Source organism: Meleagris gallopavo, chromosome 3 (assembly GCF_000146605.3).
Source record: "Meleagris gallopavo isolate NT-WF06-2002-E0010 breed Aviagen turkey brand Nicholas breeding stock chromosome 3, Turkey_5.1, whole genome shotgun sequence".
Lineage (NCBI taxonomy): Eukaryota > Metazoa > Chordata > Aves > Galliformes > Phasianidae > Meleagris > Meleagris gallopavo.
Window position 1 is genome coordinate 8324384 of NC_015013.2, and position 17310 is coordinate 8341693.

The following is a 17310-nucleotide window of genomic DNA, read 5'->3' on the forward strand; positions in this document are numbered from 1 at the left end:
CGTGCGCCCGCGCCGCCGCCATGCTGCCCGGCGTGGGGGTGTTCGGCACCGGGCTGACGGCGCGGGTGATCGTGCCGCTGCTGCAGGCGGAGGGCTTCGCGGTGAAGGCGCTGTGGGGCCGCACGGCCGAGGAGGCGGAGGAGCTGGCTAAGGAGATGAGCGTGCCCTTCCACACCAGCCGCATCGACGAGGTGTTGCTGCACCAGGACGTGGATCTGGTGTGCGTCAACCTGCCGCCGCCGCTCACCCGTCAGGTCGCCGTCAAGACGCTGGGTGAGTGCGGGGCCCCGCGGCCGTGGTGCTGCGGGCGGTGCCCGGGAGAGCGCCCGGCTCGGGGCAGGGCGGGCGGGCGGAGGCTCGCGGGGGACCCGAGGTGACGCTTCGCCTCGTCCCTCTCCGAGCGTCTGTAGCCGCTCCCCGTCGCGTGCTGGGCTTGCGAATGATGCTGGGAAGCGGTGTGGCTGAGCCCGTAGCTCGCTGATGCAATCTGCTAGCGACGGAGCGAAAGAATTGAAACAAAAAGGTGTTCGCTGGGAGAAGAGCCGTGCCCGGTTCTCTTTCAACCTCCGGTTAGTTTGCTTTCCTCCGGCTACCTCGGTGCCTCCTGTTTGCCTGCTGTAGAGATAGTAACGCCTACTAACCGGCCCCGGTCTCCCTGTTGTTTCTGAGAGAAATGTCTGCCGCTCGATTTTAATTTGAATTTCGTGGAAATGGAAGTTGTGGTGTGTCGAAGCAGGTGGTAGCGAGGGATGGGAGCTGTGCTGCCCGAGCAGCCGCTCTCCCTTCACTTCCTCCCCACTCTGTCCCTGCTCGCCCTGGAGCTGGCTTCTGCCCTGCTGCTGGGCTTGGCGTTTATCAAGTGGGGCTTCAGGGTCCTCTGACCAGCGTGAACAGTTCCTTCCTATGATAAGGAAAAGATGTGGCTCTTTTTAAAAAAACAACACCACATCTTTCTTTTTTTGGTATGTTTGTTTTCCTCCTGGAGCTTCATGCACGAAGCACTATGTGGTAGCCAGTGGTAGGATGTGGGCAGCTGTACCAGAGGTTCTACTCATCGAACCTCGTCTTCAAGAGGGCTGAAAGTGATGTCCTGCATTGCAGGAGATTGAAGAAAGCCGGTGTTGTTCATTGATACACCCTGATCTGGTTTCCATGTGGAGAGAGGCATGTCTGTCCTGGAAAGCTGCGGACTCCATTTTTTTCCCTAACTTATATTTTGCTTTTTGAAGTCCCTTGTTGCTAGAAGCGCTGTTTTCAGGCAAAGAGGTTTCGTTATCAAAAAGCAAGAGCCTGGAGCAGCAGCCGGTGGGTTTCCATCACATGCCTGTGTTTGCACTGTGAGTTCTCAGTGCCTTCAGCCCACTGCCTTCTTTCTGGTGTGGGCACTGGAGGTGGTGTGGGACCAGGCAGGTGTCCTCACAGCTGTGTGCTCAAGCAGTGCCACAGGAAGCGTGCGGTTGTGTTGTTGTTGCTAGTGCTGTGACACGTATTGCTGCTTTATGCTTTATGCTAGTGCTGTGACACGTATTGCTGCTTTATGCTTATTTTGGGCATGGTGGCCCAGCCCTTCAACCACTACTACAATGCAAAAGTGTGAATTCAGCCTTGGTTCAGGAAGTCCCCCAAAATGTAGCTTCCTGGAAGCAGGGAGGGAGAAAATGGCAAGCTTAAAAGCTCTATTTCCCTCCTGATAACTTTTCCACTGGTATCTTTTGCTTATCTATGTTAGAAACAGAGCCAGATCCAGTTCAGGGGCCTGTTCTGCAGTTCTCAGCTGACTTACTGCTTGGTAATCAGGAAGGATCTGCACTTAAATATTTGGGTGAGCCTAGAAACCAGTCTGAGTGTTGAGTAAGAATGTTTTCCCTTCTCACTGAGCAGAAATGTTCAGCATGTCTGCTAGCATCATTCTGCTTTCACCCTGCCTGTGTGCACCAGCAATGCAGTTGTATCTCAGGCCTGGCCAGGAAAAGGGATGGGTTTGCATGCAGACACAGTATGTCACCAGAACCCTTACTCGTGTTTAGCATCAGAAGGGATCCTGGTACAGTGCAAGCCTCCACCTCATTAGAAATTGTCAGCGTAATCCCTCTACCATATTTAACCGAGTCATTTAAATATGGCTTTCTTCAGATGCTCACTGGAATTTGCACCTTGTGACTGAATAGCTGCTGCATCACTTGAAGTGATTGCTGCAGGTGGAGCTGAGAAGCCCTTGATGACATTTCATGTCTGTGTTTTAGGGAAAGCTGCAGCCATTTCTGTGTTTCTGGTTGCTTTGGTACTTGACTCAAGTCAGTTTAACTGAAGAGAATTTATTGTGAAGGTTCCTGTGAATGCTTATGTTTTGCACTGGCACTAAATGCCACATGTTCTTCAAGCGTGTTTCTGGAGGTGTTAACCTACTGGCTGTTTTTGCTTCCTCTTATGTTCAGCTATGGACAGAAGCACTAAGCTACATGATAAGTATCCTCTGCATACTCGCAGCCATGTCTGCACAGCATTATTTTTGAAATGTTTATGTTGCAGTAGTACCTGGTAGGAGTCTATTCTGCCTGGGGACTGTGCAGGCAGAGTACAACTTTCCCAGCCCTCTGCAGCTTGTTCCTCTTAAGAGCACTTAAATTTGTTTGCTGACCAGTGCTTCTGTACTTGATCGTGGTCATGAGGGAACGTCTTCATGAATAAAGGGACATAAATTATGCTGCTGGGCTCCTGCCTTCCCTTTGCGCAGACAGATGGTGCAGGCCTGTCGTTTGGAAGGTGTTTGTGGGAGCCTGGAGGTGATGAAATGCTGGCGGAGTATTGCTGGGCCTACCCCTGAGATCAAAGAAACATCACCTGTGCTGAAGTAATTCACAGATCTGATGTAATCTGTAATTCATGTACACATTCCTTTGCACTCACTCATACAAATTATTAAGAGGTTACCGGGTTCTAGCTGTGGAACAGCTTCTGTGATCCACGTTTTATAATGTGCTAAGATCCTCTATTAAGGTAAGATACTATCACAATTATGAATATCATTGTAATATTTGTCCCACAATATTGAATTTAAAACTGCCTGACAAGCAGTGACATTGAACAGAATAAGCTCTTGTGCTTGGAAGGCAAGCGACTTTGCAACGTATTAAAAGTGAATTATGGGCATCTTATTGCAGAAGAAAAGGTCAGATGCAGGGCTGTCTATCTTCAGTTTGCAGAGTTGGGAAGGAAGGGCAGTGCTACTCTTTTCTCACATGACAGATGTGAGAAAGTGAGTCCAGAGAGTGTGCTGGCAGGCAGCTGCAAGCCTTCATCTTGCTAGAGTGATGGCCGTGTGTATTTTAGAAGAAGCAGAACATAGCACACAGCTTTCCCATTGCCTTTTTTTCAGTACTGCAGACCTTCAATTTCATTCTGGTTCCAGTGAAACTCCTAGGACTGAGTGCACAAGACAGTTAAGATAGAGATGACTATTCAGGTACCGTTGTAAAATGAACAAAACAAACAAAAACACCTTGTTTCCTTCCTGGCTTTTAGATCAAATGCACTTTCCCACTTTTTCCTGGTGAAAGTAAATGCCAGTTCAGGTTCTGGGGTGGTAATGTAATTCGAATGCCCAGTATGGAGCACTGGGGGTGCTGAGGCACTGAATTCTCGTTGCAGTGACACACCCGAGTTTGCTGAGGCTGAGGAGCAGGGATCAAAAATCCTTGTGCTGCACCAAGTGAGGCTGTGTCAGAGGTTACTCTGCCTATGGCTGCCTTGGCTAAAAAAAAAATGCCTGCCCAAGCCCTCAGTCACTGGACTTAGAACAGCAGCATGGGGTACCAGGGTATGGGCACCCTCCTTTCTAAGACTAAAGAAGTTCTGAGAAAAGGTGTGTTTATAGCTCTACCTGTATGTAGAGTATTGCAGTTATTTAACTTCAGGAATAAATTACAACATCCCTGACAGACTGAGCCCTATAACGCAGAAGATAGATATTTTGTCATTATTTTTCTTGACCCTATATCTTTGTTCTTAATTGTAGTGGCAGCTGTTCTACGTGCTACAGTGCTGGGCTGACTGGTCCTTGCCCACACCTTTACTGCAATGACTTCCTTTCACGTTACGGGGTTTGGGGCTTGTCCTTGATCTGCACAACCTGTCAGCATAAAGGACTGTCAGCATGAGCTCGGCACTCTGTCAGCAGGTGAAGGAACTAGGTCCTCTCCTAGAGTTTCCAGCTTAAGGGGGATGTTAATTAAAGGGGTTTACAAAGAATGCGTAGATAAATGCAGAGAAAGGAGAATCTCCTGGGCAAATAAGAGAACAGTTTTCAGGTTTCCCAGTGTTGCTTCTACTCTCCTCTAAAGACCTCTTAATGCTCGAGTCTGATGCCACATAACAGAGATTTGCCATGTGACTTCAGAGGTGGGTAGCTGAGCCTGAACACACTGAACTGTCTGCTTATTTGAGACCTAAATCGTGCTGAGGCATACTGCAGCTTATTGCCCTCTTCTCTGTATGTACAAAGATTTTTGTCCATTTAGCAGTAGTGATAGCAAAGCACCAAGGATTAAAACGGAGTTAAATTCCAGGCAGCCAGGGCTGGTGTTTTCCACAAGCTGCTACAGTGCAACAACACCCTTCACTGTTAATATCAGCTTGCCACAGCGTTATCCGGACTTGCTAAGAATTGTTCTGATTTCCTCAAACTACCAAAGCAGAAGCCTTTACCCTGCCGTGTGTTTTTTGTTACTCGTTTAATAACCCTGCAGCTCACATGAGTGAGCTGTCAAAGTCAGAGACCTAATTTACAAGGTCAGCGTGCGTGCAACAAAACCACAATCCTCACAGAAAAATGATCTCAGGTCTTAAGACTTGATTTAAACAGATTTATTTAAATAGCTATGTAAGAAACAATCCCTCATTAGGTTCCCTAAATTGATTTAAGGCCTGGTCTGCACGTAGATTTTGTAGTGGTGTAATTATGACTGCTAGGGTATGATTTCTTGAATGTAATAGTAGTTCCGTGGCCATTAGAAGTCCAGCTGGTGTGTGTGCCATTCTTCACCCTTAATAATTTCTTTCTCCTATGGAGGTGCAAATGGCCACTTGTATGTACATGCAGAGCATTTAGCTAGTATGAATTTGTCTTTACTACAAGTATGGTCCAGCTCTGACTGTACTGGTGCATTATAGAGCCAGTTCTATTTAGCATTGGTTGCAAATGGTACTAAATCAGGAGATGACTGACTCCTTCAAGGGTAGAGAGGCCTTGCACATAGATCTTGGCCATCTAGGGATGACTGGGCAGTCACTGACCACTTGAAGTGGGGGATAAAAGGCTGCAGTGAAGCCCTGCAGAAAGGGATGAAGAGATTGTGGTAGGTGACAAGGCAGCAGTGTGCCCTGGCAGACCCAAGGGCCAACCGTACCTTGGGGTGCATCAGGCCCAGCACTACCACTGGATGGGGTAGTGCTGGGCCTCCCCACAGGGGAGGGGTTGTCCCCTCCGCTCTGTGCTGTGTGGCTGCACTTCCAGCACTGGGAGCAAGTCTGGGACCATGATATAAGAGGGCAGGAGTTGGACTGGAGGGTCCGTATGGGTCCCTTTCAGCTTGGGCTATTCAGTGACTCAATGAGCTGTACTTTCTATGAAGGCTGGTGATGCATCAGTTCAGGTGATTTATTTTTGTAGATGTTGGGAGGAATGCAGTTTGGCTTTCAGGTCAGTATGAGCTTGAAGGCCTTTGAGCAAAAGCCCCGGAGGGTTTAAAGATTTTTCTTTTTCTGTATTTGTTCAGAAGGTGGCTGCTCTAAAAAGGTGGTGAAGAGCAGGGGAGTCTGAGCCTCACTGCATAGTAGAACTGGCACTGATTGCCCTCATTACTCCAGCATTGCACAGGATAAACGCTCCTTGTTACTGTAGGCATAATAAAGCTTGAAAAGTTACCCTCTAACGTTGAGTGCTATAGGTGTCTCCTGTAGCTGCAGTGGAACTGGCATCCAAGGTGGCAGAAGTACAGATTTTAGTAATGCGCAAGTCAGCAGCCTGACTCACAGACTGACAGGAGTCTTATGGTGTTGCCGTGGATGGTGTCACATTGGATGTATCCTCTCTTTTCTTTTGTGAGGAGATCATAGCAGCCTTCATTTCAGCCCAGCCGGGGCTAGTGATGAAAGTTATTTGTGAAGCATAACTTCTAGGTCTCAGCATGGTGATGAACACAGAAAATGAGAACATGGTGAGAGAAATTTGCAAATGAGGTATATAAGTGGCTCTAATGATTGTCAGTGATAGAAGATAAACATAAAGATTTAACACAGGGTTCAAAATAATTTTGGTCATTTGCGTCTGTGTCTGAGTTTAACTTCAGGGTAAAACGTGATGCCTTCAGTGCCATTGCAACAGCAGTTATAGCTTTAGTGAAGCAGATGGGGGTGGAAAAAAAGGTAGCAGCTTTGTTTTGCATTCTGATGTTTCCATGGCTTTTATCAGCAATAAAGACCCTTGTTTTGGCACTTCCTTGCAGTGAATGTTTGGCAGCTCTAGCTCTTCCATCTGGTCATTATTTGCCAGGAAATGCCCAGAAGAGAGGTCATGGTTGAATTAAATACTGTCTCTAGGGTACTGGGCTTCACACAACTAATGAGAGGCCTTAATATAGAGAGCTTTTCAAAATCCAAAGAGTCAAGCAAGGACAGAGAACCATAAAATAGTAGTTATCCTTACTGCTGAATTGATGTTGCTTAGAAATGTGAAACAAGACTAAACTGAGCACTCGCAGTTCTTTCTCTAGGTATTTAATCATATGCATTATGCACATGTGTACTTACATTTGTACGTATAAATATACACATATATGTACACATATATGTACATTTATGTGCATAAGAGTTGAGTAATGTTCAGCTGAAAAATATTTAAATTAAAAAATTCCTGGAAGTTCCTCCCCTTCCTTTACTTCCTCCATCCATAAAAGACAATGCAGTTGCTACTGGTTTATGTGAGAGTAGGAAAGGGATGAGATAATTGCTTAGAGAACATCTGGAAAGTGCTTTGCTGTCCATAATGCTAGTCAAGCTCGTGTACATTAAAATAAATGTCAGAAATGTATCTCTGAAAGAGGCATTTAATAGCTCGGATTTTGATGTTGCTTACTCCACTGTGAATGCCTGTAAAGCTCTGCTGAATCAGAGGAAATAGTTGACGTTACTGAGAATCCGTGGTGGTCTGGAGGAAAATCAGCCACACAGCGGGGAGAGCAGGTTGGCCTTGCAGAAATGTGTCCTCCAAACAAAGATGTGTTGTGTCCATTTAGGAACTGATTGAGAGGAGTCTTGGGACACCGTTGTGCAAATCTTTGCTGACTTTGGTAGTCTTCTTGAAGAGAAAGACCCTGATTGCTTACAGGGAATATTTGTTGGGTGTAATAATTCACGTCAGTAGGAATTGGCATTCAAACTGCACTTGTGCCGGTTCAACAACAACAAAAAAACAATTAAATGAAATTAAGCTACATCTGTGTAATTCCACAGCTTGGTATGGTTGCATTTGTGGAACGTGTTATGGTAGTGTGACTGTAAGAGTGAAAGTGTTTGGAGCAGAGGTGAATAGAAACATGAGCCCCAGCCTGTGAAAGTGAATTGGCCAATGAGTGTAATGGTACTTGCTGAATTCTTTTGTGACTTGTGAATTTCTTTGAAGGAACTTGTTGGGAAAAATGCTTTATGATTAGAGAAGATGAGATGCTCTGATAAAGACTCATTTCTAAGGCAGAGCACTAACTGTAGTCCCCGAAATTAGCTTGTGAATGCAAATACAGCATTTTCCAAACACATATGAAGGTGACCTGAGCTTTGTATTTTTGACTTAGAGGTAGAACTCATTGCTGATGTTGCTGAAGAATTCTGCTTAAAAATTACTGTAGTGAGATGCTCAAATTGTGATGTCCTACTTTGCTAAAATAGCCAAAGTGTGTTTGGATGTGGTTTGTGACTGCTAGCATAGTTTCTGAGAGCCACACACCTGAAATGTTAGCGCTGCTAGTCATTTTTTTTGCTGGACTCCATCCTCTAACCTTTAGGAAAAAGCATTCTGATACTTTGTGTGCCTAAACTGAGCAAGATCTCATGCTTGTGAGTCATCTGTCTGATGAATGCATCTTGTAAGTACTCATCTGTTTGCCCATGTGGTGTGACTTGGTGTAGGTTAGTAGATTTCTTTGTCTGTGATCATAATGTCATTAGCCTTGCGACTCTTCATGTAAATCTGCATTGATACTGTGAGTGCTGCTGTCAGAAACTGCAGATCTGCTTCACCCAGGTATTTCCCACTGTGCAGAGGGAGCAAAGCAGCTTCTGAAGGAAATGGAATTTGGGAATTTGGAGGGACTTTGTTCTTCAGGGAGTATTCACAGTTGGCAGTGATCGGTGGCAGTGTTGAGCTGTAGAATTGTATCTGGCACTGAATATTCTGGAGGTTGCTGTTGCGAGTAATCATCTCAGTATCGGTCCTGTATTTAACAGATGCTATAAAAAATATTATGAATTCAGTTTTCTATGAGCAGTGATAGATCAGCAGCTGGGAGGTTTGTATATTTATTTTTAATGGGAGTTTCTCTTTGTGTAATGCAGACTGGGAAAACCTTTTCTTCAGCAAACAGGGAGGGTGTGGCTGGGCTGGAGGGAGGAATTGCTTTTTTTTTTTTGAGTGATCAACAATAGCATGCATGTATGCAATGCTGTTTGCAAATACATCAGCTTAAGCCGTTACTCAGGGTTGTGATAAAGTTCAGATTTGCAGCTGCTGTTGAGTAGAGTTTAAGTGTACAAAGATATTTATCTTTGTTGATGACTTGGATGAAAGCACTGAGTGCACATTCAGTGAATTTGCAGATGACACCAGGTTGGCAGGAAGTGTCGATCTGTGTGGGGATAGGGTGGCCCTGCAGGGGGGGATCTGGACTGGCTGGTTGGCTGGGCTGAGGCCAGTGGGATGAAGTTCAACGAGACCAAGTGCTGGGTCCTGCACTTTGACCGCAACAACCCCAGGCATCACTACGGGCTTGGGGCAGAGTGGCTGGAAGATTGTGTGGTAGAAATGGAGTGTTGACACTCAGCTGGACATGAGCCAGCAGTGTGCTCAGGTGGCCAAGAAGGCCAGTGGCATCCTGGTTTGTATCAGAAATAGTGTTGCCAGCAGGAGCAGGGAAGTGATCATCCCCCTGTACTCAGCCCTGCACCTCGAGTACTGTCTTCAGTTTTGGGCCCCTCACTACAAGAAAGACACAGACCCTAAAGCATGTCTGCAGAAGGGCAATGAAACTGTGAGGGGATCTAGAGCACAAGTCTTATGGGGAGTGGCTGAGGGAGCTGGGATTGTTCACTCTGGAGAGAAGTAGGCCTGAAGGGTTACTTTATTGCTCTCTACAACTACCTGAAGAGTATTTTTCAGTCCTGTTCTGTCTTTTAAGACTGTTTGCTCAGGGCCTTCTCATTCTGGCAGAATAACCTGAGGATGCTGGGTGAAAATCAGCAGAGTGCTGGTAGTTGCTGCAGCCTCTCTCCGTGTTCTCCATGTAGCTGTACTTGAAAGGAGTTTGCACCAAATAGAATTGAGCTGCCAAGAACCACATGCAAGACCTTTCCTTCTCTGTCTGCATCTGCTTTTGCCCAGATAGGTAGGCAAAGCTGTTAAAAATGTTCCTATCAGTTGGTGCTCAAAGGAAAGCTGGGACGATCCATCAATCTATCTTTTGGCAAGGCATTAAAACTTCTCCTGAAGCATCTGAAATACACTGCAGTAAGTGCAGTATTAAGTGACCTTGTGAGCTCTGCAGTAATGGGTGGGGGGAAGGAAGGGAGAGGATTTTGAGGCTTTTTACTGCTTTCTCTCATATATCCTTTTGTTGAAAAGAATGAATAAAAGTTAGCTGTTCGGGAAGTGACTAAGATGTGAGGTTAGTTTGATAGCATAAAAGAATAAGAAACTGTTGTTTGGCTACTAAGGAATGTATTTTATCAAGGCAGGACATGGCTTTCACTCTGTATTCAAGAGGATTGCATATTTTTAGAATTCACAAACACACTGATAAAGTTTCCTGCTCGGCATTATTGGGTGTTTGCACCTCTACCAATGCCACCAAGGTAATAATGACCAATACTTTCAATATTTAAAACTTTCTTCCTGATCTTGTAATGCCAGCCTAAGTTTTGCATGGGCTGGAAGTTGCATAAAGCTGGAAACTGCATGGTGGAATTGATCACATCATGTCAATTATAGTCTTATGGTTCTAATGAGTGTGAATATACGTGCATATTCTTACGTGTATCAAAATCTCTACTTAGAACACACTTTGGATAGCTGTGTGCTGGAGTATGAGGCTTGTGAAGTGACTGCAACTATTGATATCAGAAAATGAGTTTCAGACTAAGACAAACTCTTTTGCACCTTGGATTGGAAAACTATACTGTGACCCTGAGTTTTGATACAATATAGCTGTGCTATTCCATCTCTAAACCTGTAATTACAAGAGTATGAGAGATGGATTGATGTGGGCAGTGGTTAGGATATTAATTAAAATACCATGGCTCATGTGAGTAACAATATCTGAGATTTATCTCTAGATTTCCTTAAAGAATTTAATCTTTGGTGTTTGTACTTCTGTCTATCTGAGTTGCATGCTAATGCAACTCAGGCTTTTTCCCATGAATATATGGATACAGTTTATTCTTCCCATGTTTTTAATTGAATTATGAAGAGGTAGAGTGAAGAACTTGGACAGCTGGGGTCAGGCATCTGTATGCATCTGGTTCCCAATTTCACGGGACCTATAGCCCTTAATGTAGAACTGTGAAGATACTTTTCTTCTGTTCTTTTTTCAGAGCTCTGACAAGAGGTTTTACTGTGACTTGACTCTTAGATAGCTTGCCCTGTGTCTCTTTTGGTGAAAAGCAGGGGGATACGTGCAGTTGTCCAATAGGCAGTCAGTATACTAAGTTGGCAGTGCTGAGATGACTATTATTTGGTGAGAGGCAACCAGGAAGACTCTACTGCATCATGCTTTAAAAGTCAAATCCTGAAAGGTCTGGTGAGACACTGGCACAGGCTGCCCAGAGAAGCTGTGGATGGCCCCATTCCTGAAAGCATTCAAGGGCAGTATGGATGGGGCCCTGAGCAACCTGATCTGGTGGGTAGCAGCCGTGCCCATGGCTGGAGGCTTGAAACTAGGTGGTCTTTAAGGTCCCCTCCAACTCAAGTTGTTCTGTGTTTCTGTTGAGACAACATAAACCTTCCAGACCTTTCAAATTGACCCACCTAGAGTTTGAGTAGTACTGAGGACTCTAAAAGAGCTTTTGTGTGCTTGAAATAAAAAGAAAGCTTCTCATTTGTTACTGGCAGAAGGTTGTCTTTGAAGTTGCTTGCTTTCCAGCCGTGCCTATTTTGTTCCAGACTTCCAAAGAAACTAGTATGCTACCAAACATAGTGTTAGACAAAATGAGAAGCCAAACCCAATCAGTTGCACTGTCCTGGGGTTTCTGTGATATTAGAAAAGGACTAGATAGAGTGGTTTTTTTTAAACAGATACCTTTTTTGTGTGTAATGTTTGCTTTAGGGCTGATACCTTAATTGCCAAGTTTTGTGTTGGAGCACGTGGTTAATCTGTAAACGCTGGATTTGGGATAAAGAGAGTGCCATTAATAATGGAAATGTGTAGTGAAACCTGTGAGTACTGAACTGTTGTATAGCTTAAGCAGCAGCAAGCTTTTGCCAAAACAGAAAATACTGTATTGTTTTTGCATGGCTGGTTTTCTTATTCAGCATCTTTCATTTGACTTGTTGCCTTCATTTGAAAGCAGTACCAAAGACGGAACATGTCCAGGGCTTTGATCACTGGCAGCCCAAGCTGTCCCCACATCCCTGTACAAGGCATAGAAGCCATGTAATCTCACATCTTTTCTTTGTCGCCTTTTGCAGGAGCCAGATGCTTGCTGCAGGTTTCTTGAATATGAAGCAAATGTGGGAGGCTGTACCCATCTCTTTGTAAAACCTCACATTGAAGGGGTGTAATGTGCTTTTGCCTTTCTCGTCTTTGAAAATACACACTTATCCAGAGCTAGGAACCATCAGGTAACATCTGACTGGAAGAGGAGGATGTGTTTCAGGGGCTATCCTCAGGGCCTGAGTATGAGACACCTCCCTTGTTGGAAACAGAAAGAAAGATGACTATGGAAAGTTGAAATGGAGACCCATGATGCTGACAAACGTGGCCAGAGGAAACCAGCTGAATAAAGGTCTGTGAGGAGTGAATGTGGTGAGGGAGTAGGAGAGGAGTAGCGCAGTGCTGCTGCAGCAGGACTTGCAGCAAACGGAAGGGGAAGGAGGGTGTAGCCGGTGGCTGTGTCAGCAGTTCAGAACACTCCTTCGCTCACTTCCTAGATGGGTGTGGGCTGTGTTCCCACCTCCTTACCCTCTTGCTGGTCTGTATTTGCCTACCCTCAGAAGACTGAGCAGAAGTTGCCCCAAAAGTGTCTATAGAAGTGGGTGATGGGATGCAACTGGGAGGAGGTGGGTGAGGCTGGTCCTGGGGCAGGGCTTGCGTTGTGCTGGGGAAGGGAGAACCTGAAGGGATGCTGGAGTGGAGGAAGACATAACTGAATTTGGTGGGAAAGAATTCAGTGGGAGCTGTAGCATTTCCAGCACTGATACACAGTGAGTTAATGAACCTTCCTTGGAAGTAAAAGTGCTTTAAAAAATAATTAAAGTGGTGTGCATCTTCTAATGTTCTTTCTGCAGACTAGCTAGAGCTTACCTGAGGATGGTGCTCTACATGTAAGCTCTCTCTCTGTGGAAATGAACTTCATGGATTTGACTGAGAAATACAGGCACTTGCCTGGCACCACTGGCTCCAATCTGAATTTCCATGTGCAGGGCATGCATGACAAGCAGTGTCCTGCTCTGGCAGAAATCAGTTTAGGCACCAAATGCAGCAGCTTACTGAGGATATCTCTGTTGCAATGATACATGAAAAGTTAGCCTTTCTTAGAAGAAAAAGAAGACAAAGAGAAGTTGAGCATAGTTACAGGCTGTTATTTATTAAGCAGTGGCAGTGAATATCTACTTCAGCATCACTAAGCCACAAGATGTTTAATAAGAACTTTGCTGAATAACTTCAGATTTTGCCAAAGCCAGTAAGATCTGTTTGGCTTGATGTGATGTGGAGATGCATCAGAAGTTGCCCAGGCTCAAGTCTGCTTCTTGCCTCAGTTGCTGAAGTGCACCAGCCAATGTGGCCTAGCTGGTGACAATTCAGCCTATATTTAGAGAGTGGGTAAACATTGTTTGAAACCTCAGACGTGGATTTGCTCCAGGGCAAATCTTTGCTTCTATTCTCTGGGAAGGGGAGCAGCACTGAGTAGAGCTCTGTCGAGACTTGGTCATACTTGCTGCCCTCAGCTCTGTGTCACAGCCTTGCCATCTGCCTCATTCGGCTGTCACCCAGCTCTGGTGAGGCACTACAGGGCTCTGTCTGTTAGCCAGATCTGTGTTATGATGCTGTCTGGTTCTGGCAGTGGTTTACCTACTGTGTGTTTCAGCTGTGCAGCAGGCATTACTGTAGAATCACAGAATGGTTTGGGTTAGAAGGGATCTTAAAGACCACCCATTCTAACTTCTCTGCCATGGGCAGGGTTATGGGCCCCATCCAACTGGCACTGAACCTTCCAGTGATGGGGCATCCACAGCTTCTCTGGGCAACCTTTACCATCACCTCATCACCCTCTAAAGGAATTTATTCAGAATATTCAGTCTAAACTTAACTTATTTCAGTTTAAGCCATTACCCTTGATCACTCTGCTCCCTGACAATCCCTCCCCAGGTTTCTTGTAGGCCCCTTTAGATGCTGGAAGGCCTCAGTGAATTCTCCTTAGAACCTTCTCTACTCCAGGCTGAACAACCCCAGCTCCCTCAGCTTCCCTTCACAGGAGAGGTGCTCCAGCAGCAGTGCACAAACTTACTTGTTGTCACATTTAACTGGAGTTACATGCCCCAGTGATATGATAAATAAATAAATAAATAATGCTGCTAAGAGCATCTCCGTGACCTCATTTTTGGAGACCCAGGCTGGAATTTCGTATTGCACGCCAATAGTTGAGTGTATTTCCAGAACTTTGGGAGTTCCCTTCAAGTGGCTGGCAGGCAACAAATTGCTTGTAGGAGTTGTTAGAATTACCTGTGGCTCAGTTAGGCCCCAGTGCAGAAGGGCAGCAAGCAACATGGGGCTTTATTTGCTCAGTGCTTCTGCTTTGGGTCAGACAAAGCTTAAGGTCATGTCTCAGCTACATGCAAAGGGCTTTGTGTCTGGCGGGAAATGAGATGAATGGAAGAAAGGTGTTTAGGTCCTCATGAATCCTTCCTGAAGCTTTTATGTGCTATTAGTCTCTGGAGAGTGAATGCATGGCAGAACTCTTTTCTTGGGGCAGGCTTTCCACTTTGTGAATTGAAGAGTATAACTTGAACAAAAAAAAGAAGCACAGCTGTGAGGGTGTGGATGATGTTTTACATGAAGGAAAAAATAAAATCCTGTGATGTTACTCAATGTGCGGTGCCATCACATTGTCTGCAGACATATACTTTCTCTTAAATTCCCAAGAGGGAAAAATACGATGATTTTTTTAACTTAATACTTAAACAGTTGCAGATGACACAAATGGGGAACTGAGATACAAAACAACTTAATTTTATTGATTTATTTTCACAACAGCCTGGTGGTCCTTGAACTAAAAATAGCTGAGCAGCTTGTGAGTTACAGCTAGTTGAGGGTTGTCCATCTCTCACTCAGTTCCATGCACATGCTGGCACATTTCTGAACCTTAGATTTGAAGTAGAGAGCTAAGGGACCTGTCGCTGGCTTGGCTTGGCCCAAGGGAGCAGCTTAGCTTCTTCCTAACATGGCTATTTCTTGAGTTGGCATGACTCTGTATAGTTAAACTATGTCTTTCTTCTCTTGGTTTCTTTTTATCCAAGTTGTTCTCATGCGAGTTATTTTGGATTAGATAGGATTTACAAAAAAGAGTGTGCATTACATTTCAAGGTTTGCTTCTACTACTGCATTGACGTAGTGATTCCCTATCCCCTAGGGTAAACCTCTGGCCTAAGAGCCAGAATTTAAGAAGATTTTTCTGTAGGGTGGAGGAGTATTTTGTGATTTCACCCTCTCCCTCTTGTGCTGGTCCTTCATTATTTCACACTCCACCCATACAAAATGGAAGAAAAGGCTGGTTTAGCCTCTACTTTGATCCTTATGTGTAGCCATCTGCTTGGGAGGCATCGATGATGTTACGTGCAGTTTGATCTTCTGGTGACTCATTTTTTTGAATGCTGGTACATCCCTGTATACTGTTAAGCCATCTTTGAACCTTGCTGTGTCACAGCAGTGTATGCAAAGAATAAATCCAGTGAAGTCGGTCAAGTAACACCAGCATGAAACTGAAGTGGCCAGAAAATCACTTCTCCTTTTTTTTCCTAGATCATGTGTACCAGGAAGTAGTGAAAGCCTCAACTGAGCACGGAGAATTTCAAAATTTGATTTGCCTACTAAAGAGACTGGCCAAGTGTACTGAAAATAATTTCAGAGACTGCAAGCTGATTTGAACCGTGTCCCTGGAGCTGCACAGACAGATTATGTGTTATGCATGAACTCGGCAAGCACTCACCCTCCTCCAGTGGGCTGGGATGTGCAGAAATGTGATTGCTTGCTTCACCTGGTTTACTGGCCCTCTGGGAAGAGTCTGCTGCTTGTGGAGTGGAGAGCAGAGGCTGCTGATATAATTAGATTGATTACCTCTTGTTTGCACAGTAATTTCAGAGTATTTTCAGGAAGCCCGCATGAATTCACTTATGATTTGTTAGTGCTGTGTTTGGAAGACAATAGTCACTGTGACCAAATGTTAAAGCACACAAAAGCAATGCAGAAGGGAAAGGTTGCTTAGGCACATGTTACCTGTGCAGTAACCCCATGTTCTCCTATTGCTTCTCATCCTTCTACCTCCTCTGTCTTTGCAGTGAAAAACAAAAATAATTGTCACGTTCATCAGAAGCTGCTTCAGTGTATTTCTGAATCATAACCTTGCAAAAAGCATACCTCACCCAGCAGGAATTCAGCAAATCCATTTAACAGGCTTATGGTGCTGAGTCTGAGGTGTTTCAGCCCAGCTGACTGTAACCTGGCATAGCCTGGTCTTGTTCATACTGATTGCTGTGGCATTATTGTAGGAAGTTGGTGCAGTTTCTTCATGAAGCATGTCTTTACAGAGGAGCTAAGTAGATGCAGAAACATGGAGTTGCATAGGTTAGAGTAGCCAAAGAAAAACCAAGCCCAAAAAAATCAACCAAAATTAGTCAATGGCCACTACCATTTTCCGCGCACCGTATTTGTCATTCCTGGAGGCTCAGATTTTGATGACTTCCTTGGTAGTTGTCCTTCTCTCTGATTTTAATCCAGCAACAATGCAAAAATGGCAGTTTCTTCCTTTTCCATCCTCCACTGCTTACTTTACCATCTAAGCCATGAGATTACTGCTGTTGTACCTTTAATGTACTAGGAACAAAACCCACTGAAAATACTGTGATCAGACAGAGCAGATTAACATCGTCATTTGATTGCATTGTACTAAGCTTTTTTTATTGCTCTATGTGTAGCAGTAGATATTTTAGCTTGCACAGATGTGCCATGATGTTCTTAGTCCCATAACTGCCCTTTCTTTTAACAGTCATTACAAAACAAAAACAATAACAAAAAAATTCAGGTAGAAAACTGGCATAATTGTGGCATACTGGGAAAACCAGTCACATTGTATCTTTGGAATTAGCTGCAATGGATTTATCGTGAAAACAGCTATTTAGGTTTGGGTTTGTCTCAAACAGTCAGGCTCCTGCTGCATCATACATTTCTAACCACTTGAGTAGTCAGAACTGTTGAGGTCACCTAGGCAATGTCATGCATAGAGCAGAGTTGCATCACATTTTAAATATTTTCCCATTTGGAGATTTTGCTGTTTTCCTCAGAAGGTTGTAGATCGAGTGAGTCTCTCTGCTGGAGGACTCTCTGAGCTTTGCAGTCAGACCATCTTCTTCATTCAGCTCCATTATTCCAATGTAAGTTCAATTTCTAATACCTCAGTGAGTTCTCTTTAATTCTTTATTTTCCCTTCTTCAGAGTCACATCCACCTCTGTTAGAGATTTCTGCACTGGTGTGTCATACACGTAATTTCAGCAACAACATTGAAAGGCGTATTTATTAATGACTTGTATCATCTTTAGAACTGTGTGCAACTGA

General features: G+C 44.6%; 1 protein-coding gene across 1 annotated transcript in view; it reads left to right on the forward strand.

Annotated features, from left to right (window-relative positions):
• The first annotated feature begins 6 nt into the window (after positions 1-6).
• The window catches only part of GFOD1 (glucose-fructose oxidoreductase domain containing 1), a 69722-nt gene continuing 52418 nt past the window's right edge, over positions 7-17310 (forward strand). Inside the window, exon 1 of the mRNA XM_010708342.2 lies at positions 7-273. Coding sequence (XP_010706644.1) covers positions 21-273 — 253 coding nt within the window. The 5' untranslated portion in view covers positions 7-20. The remainder of the gene's footprint in view (positions 274-17310) is intronic.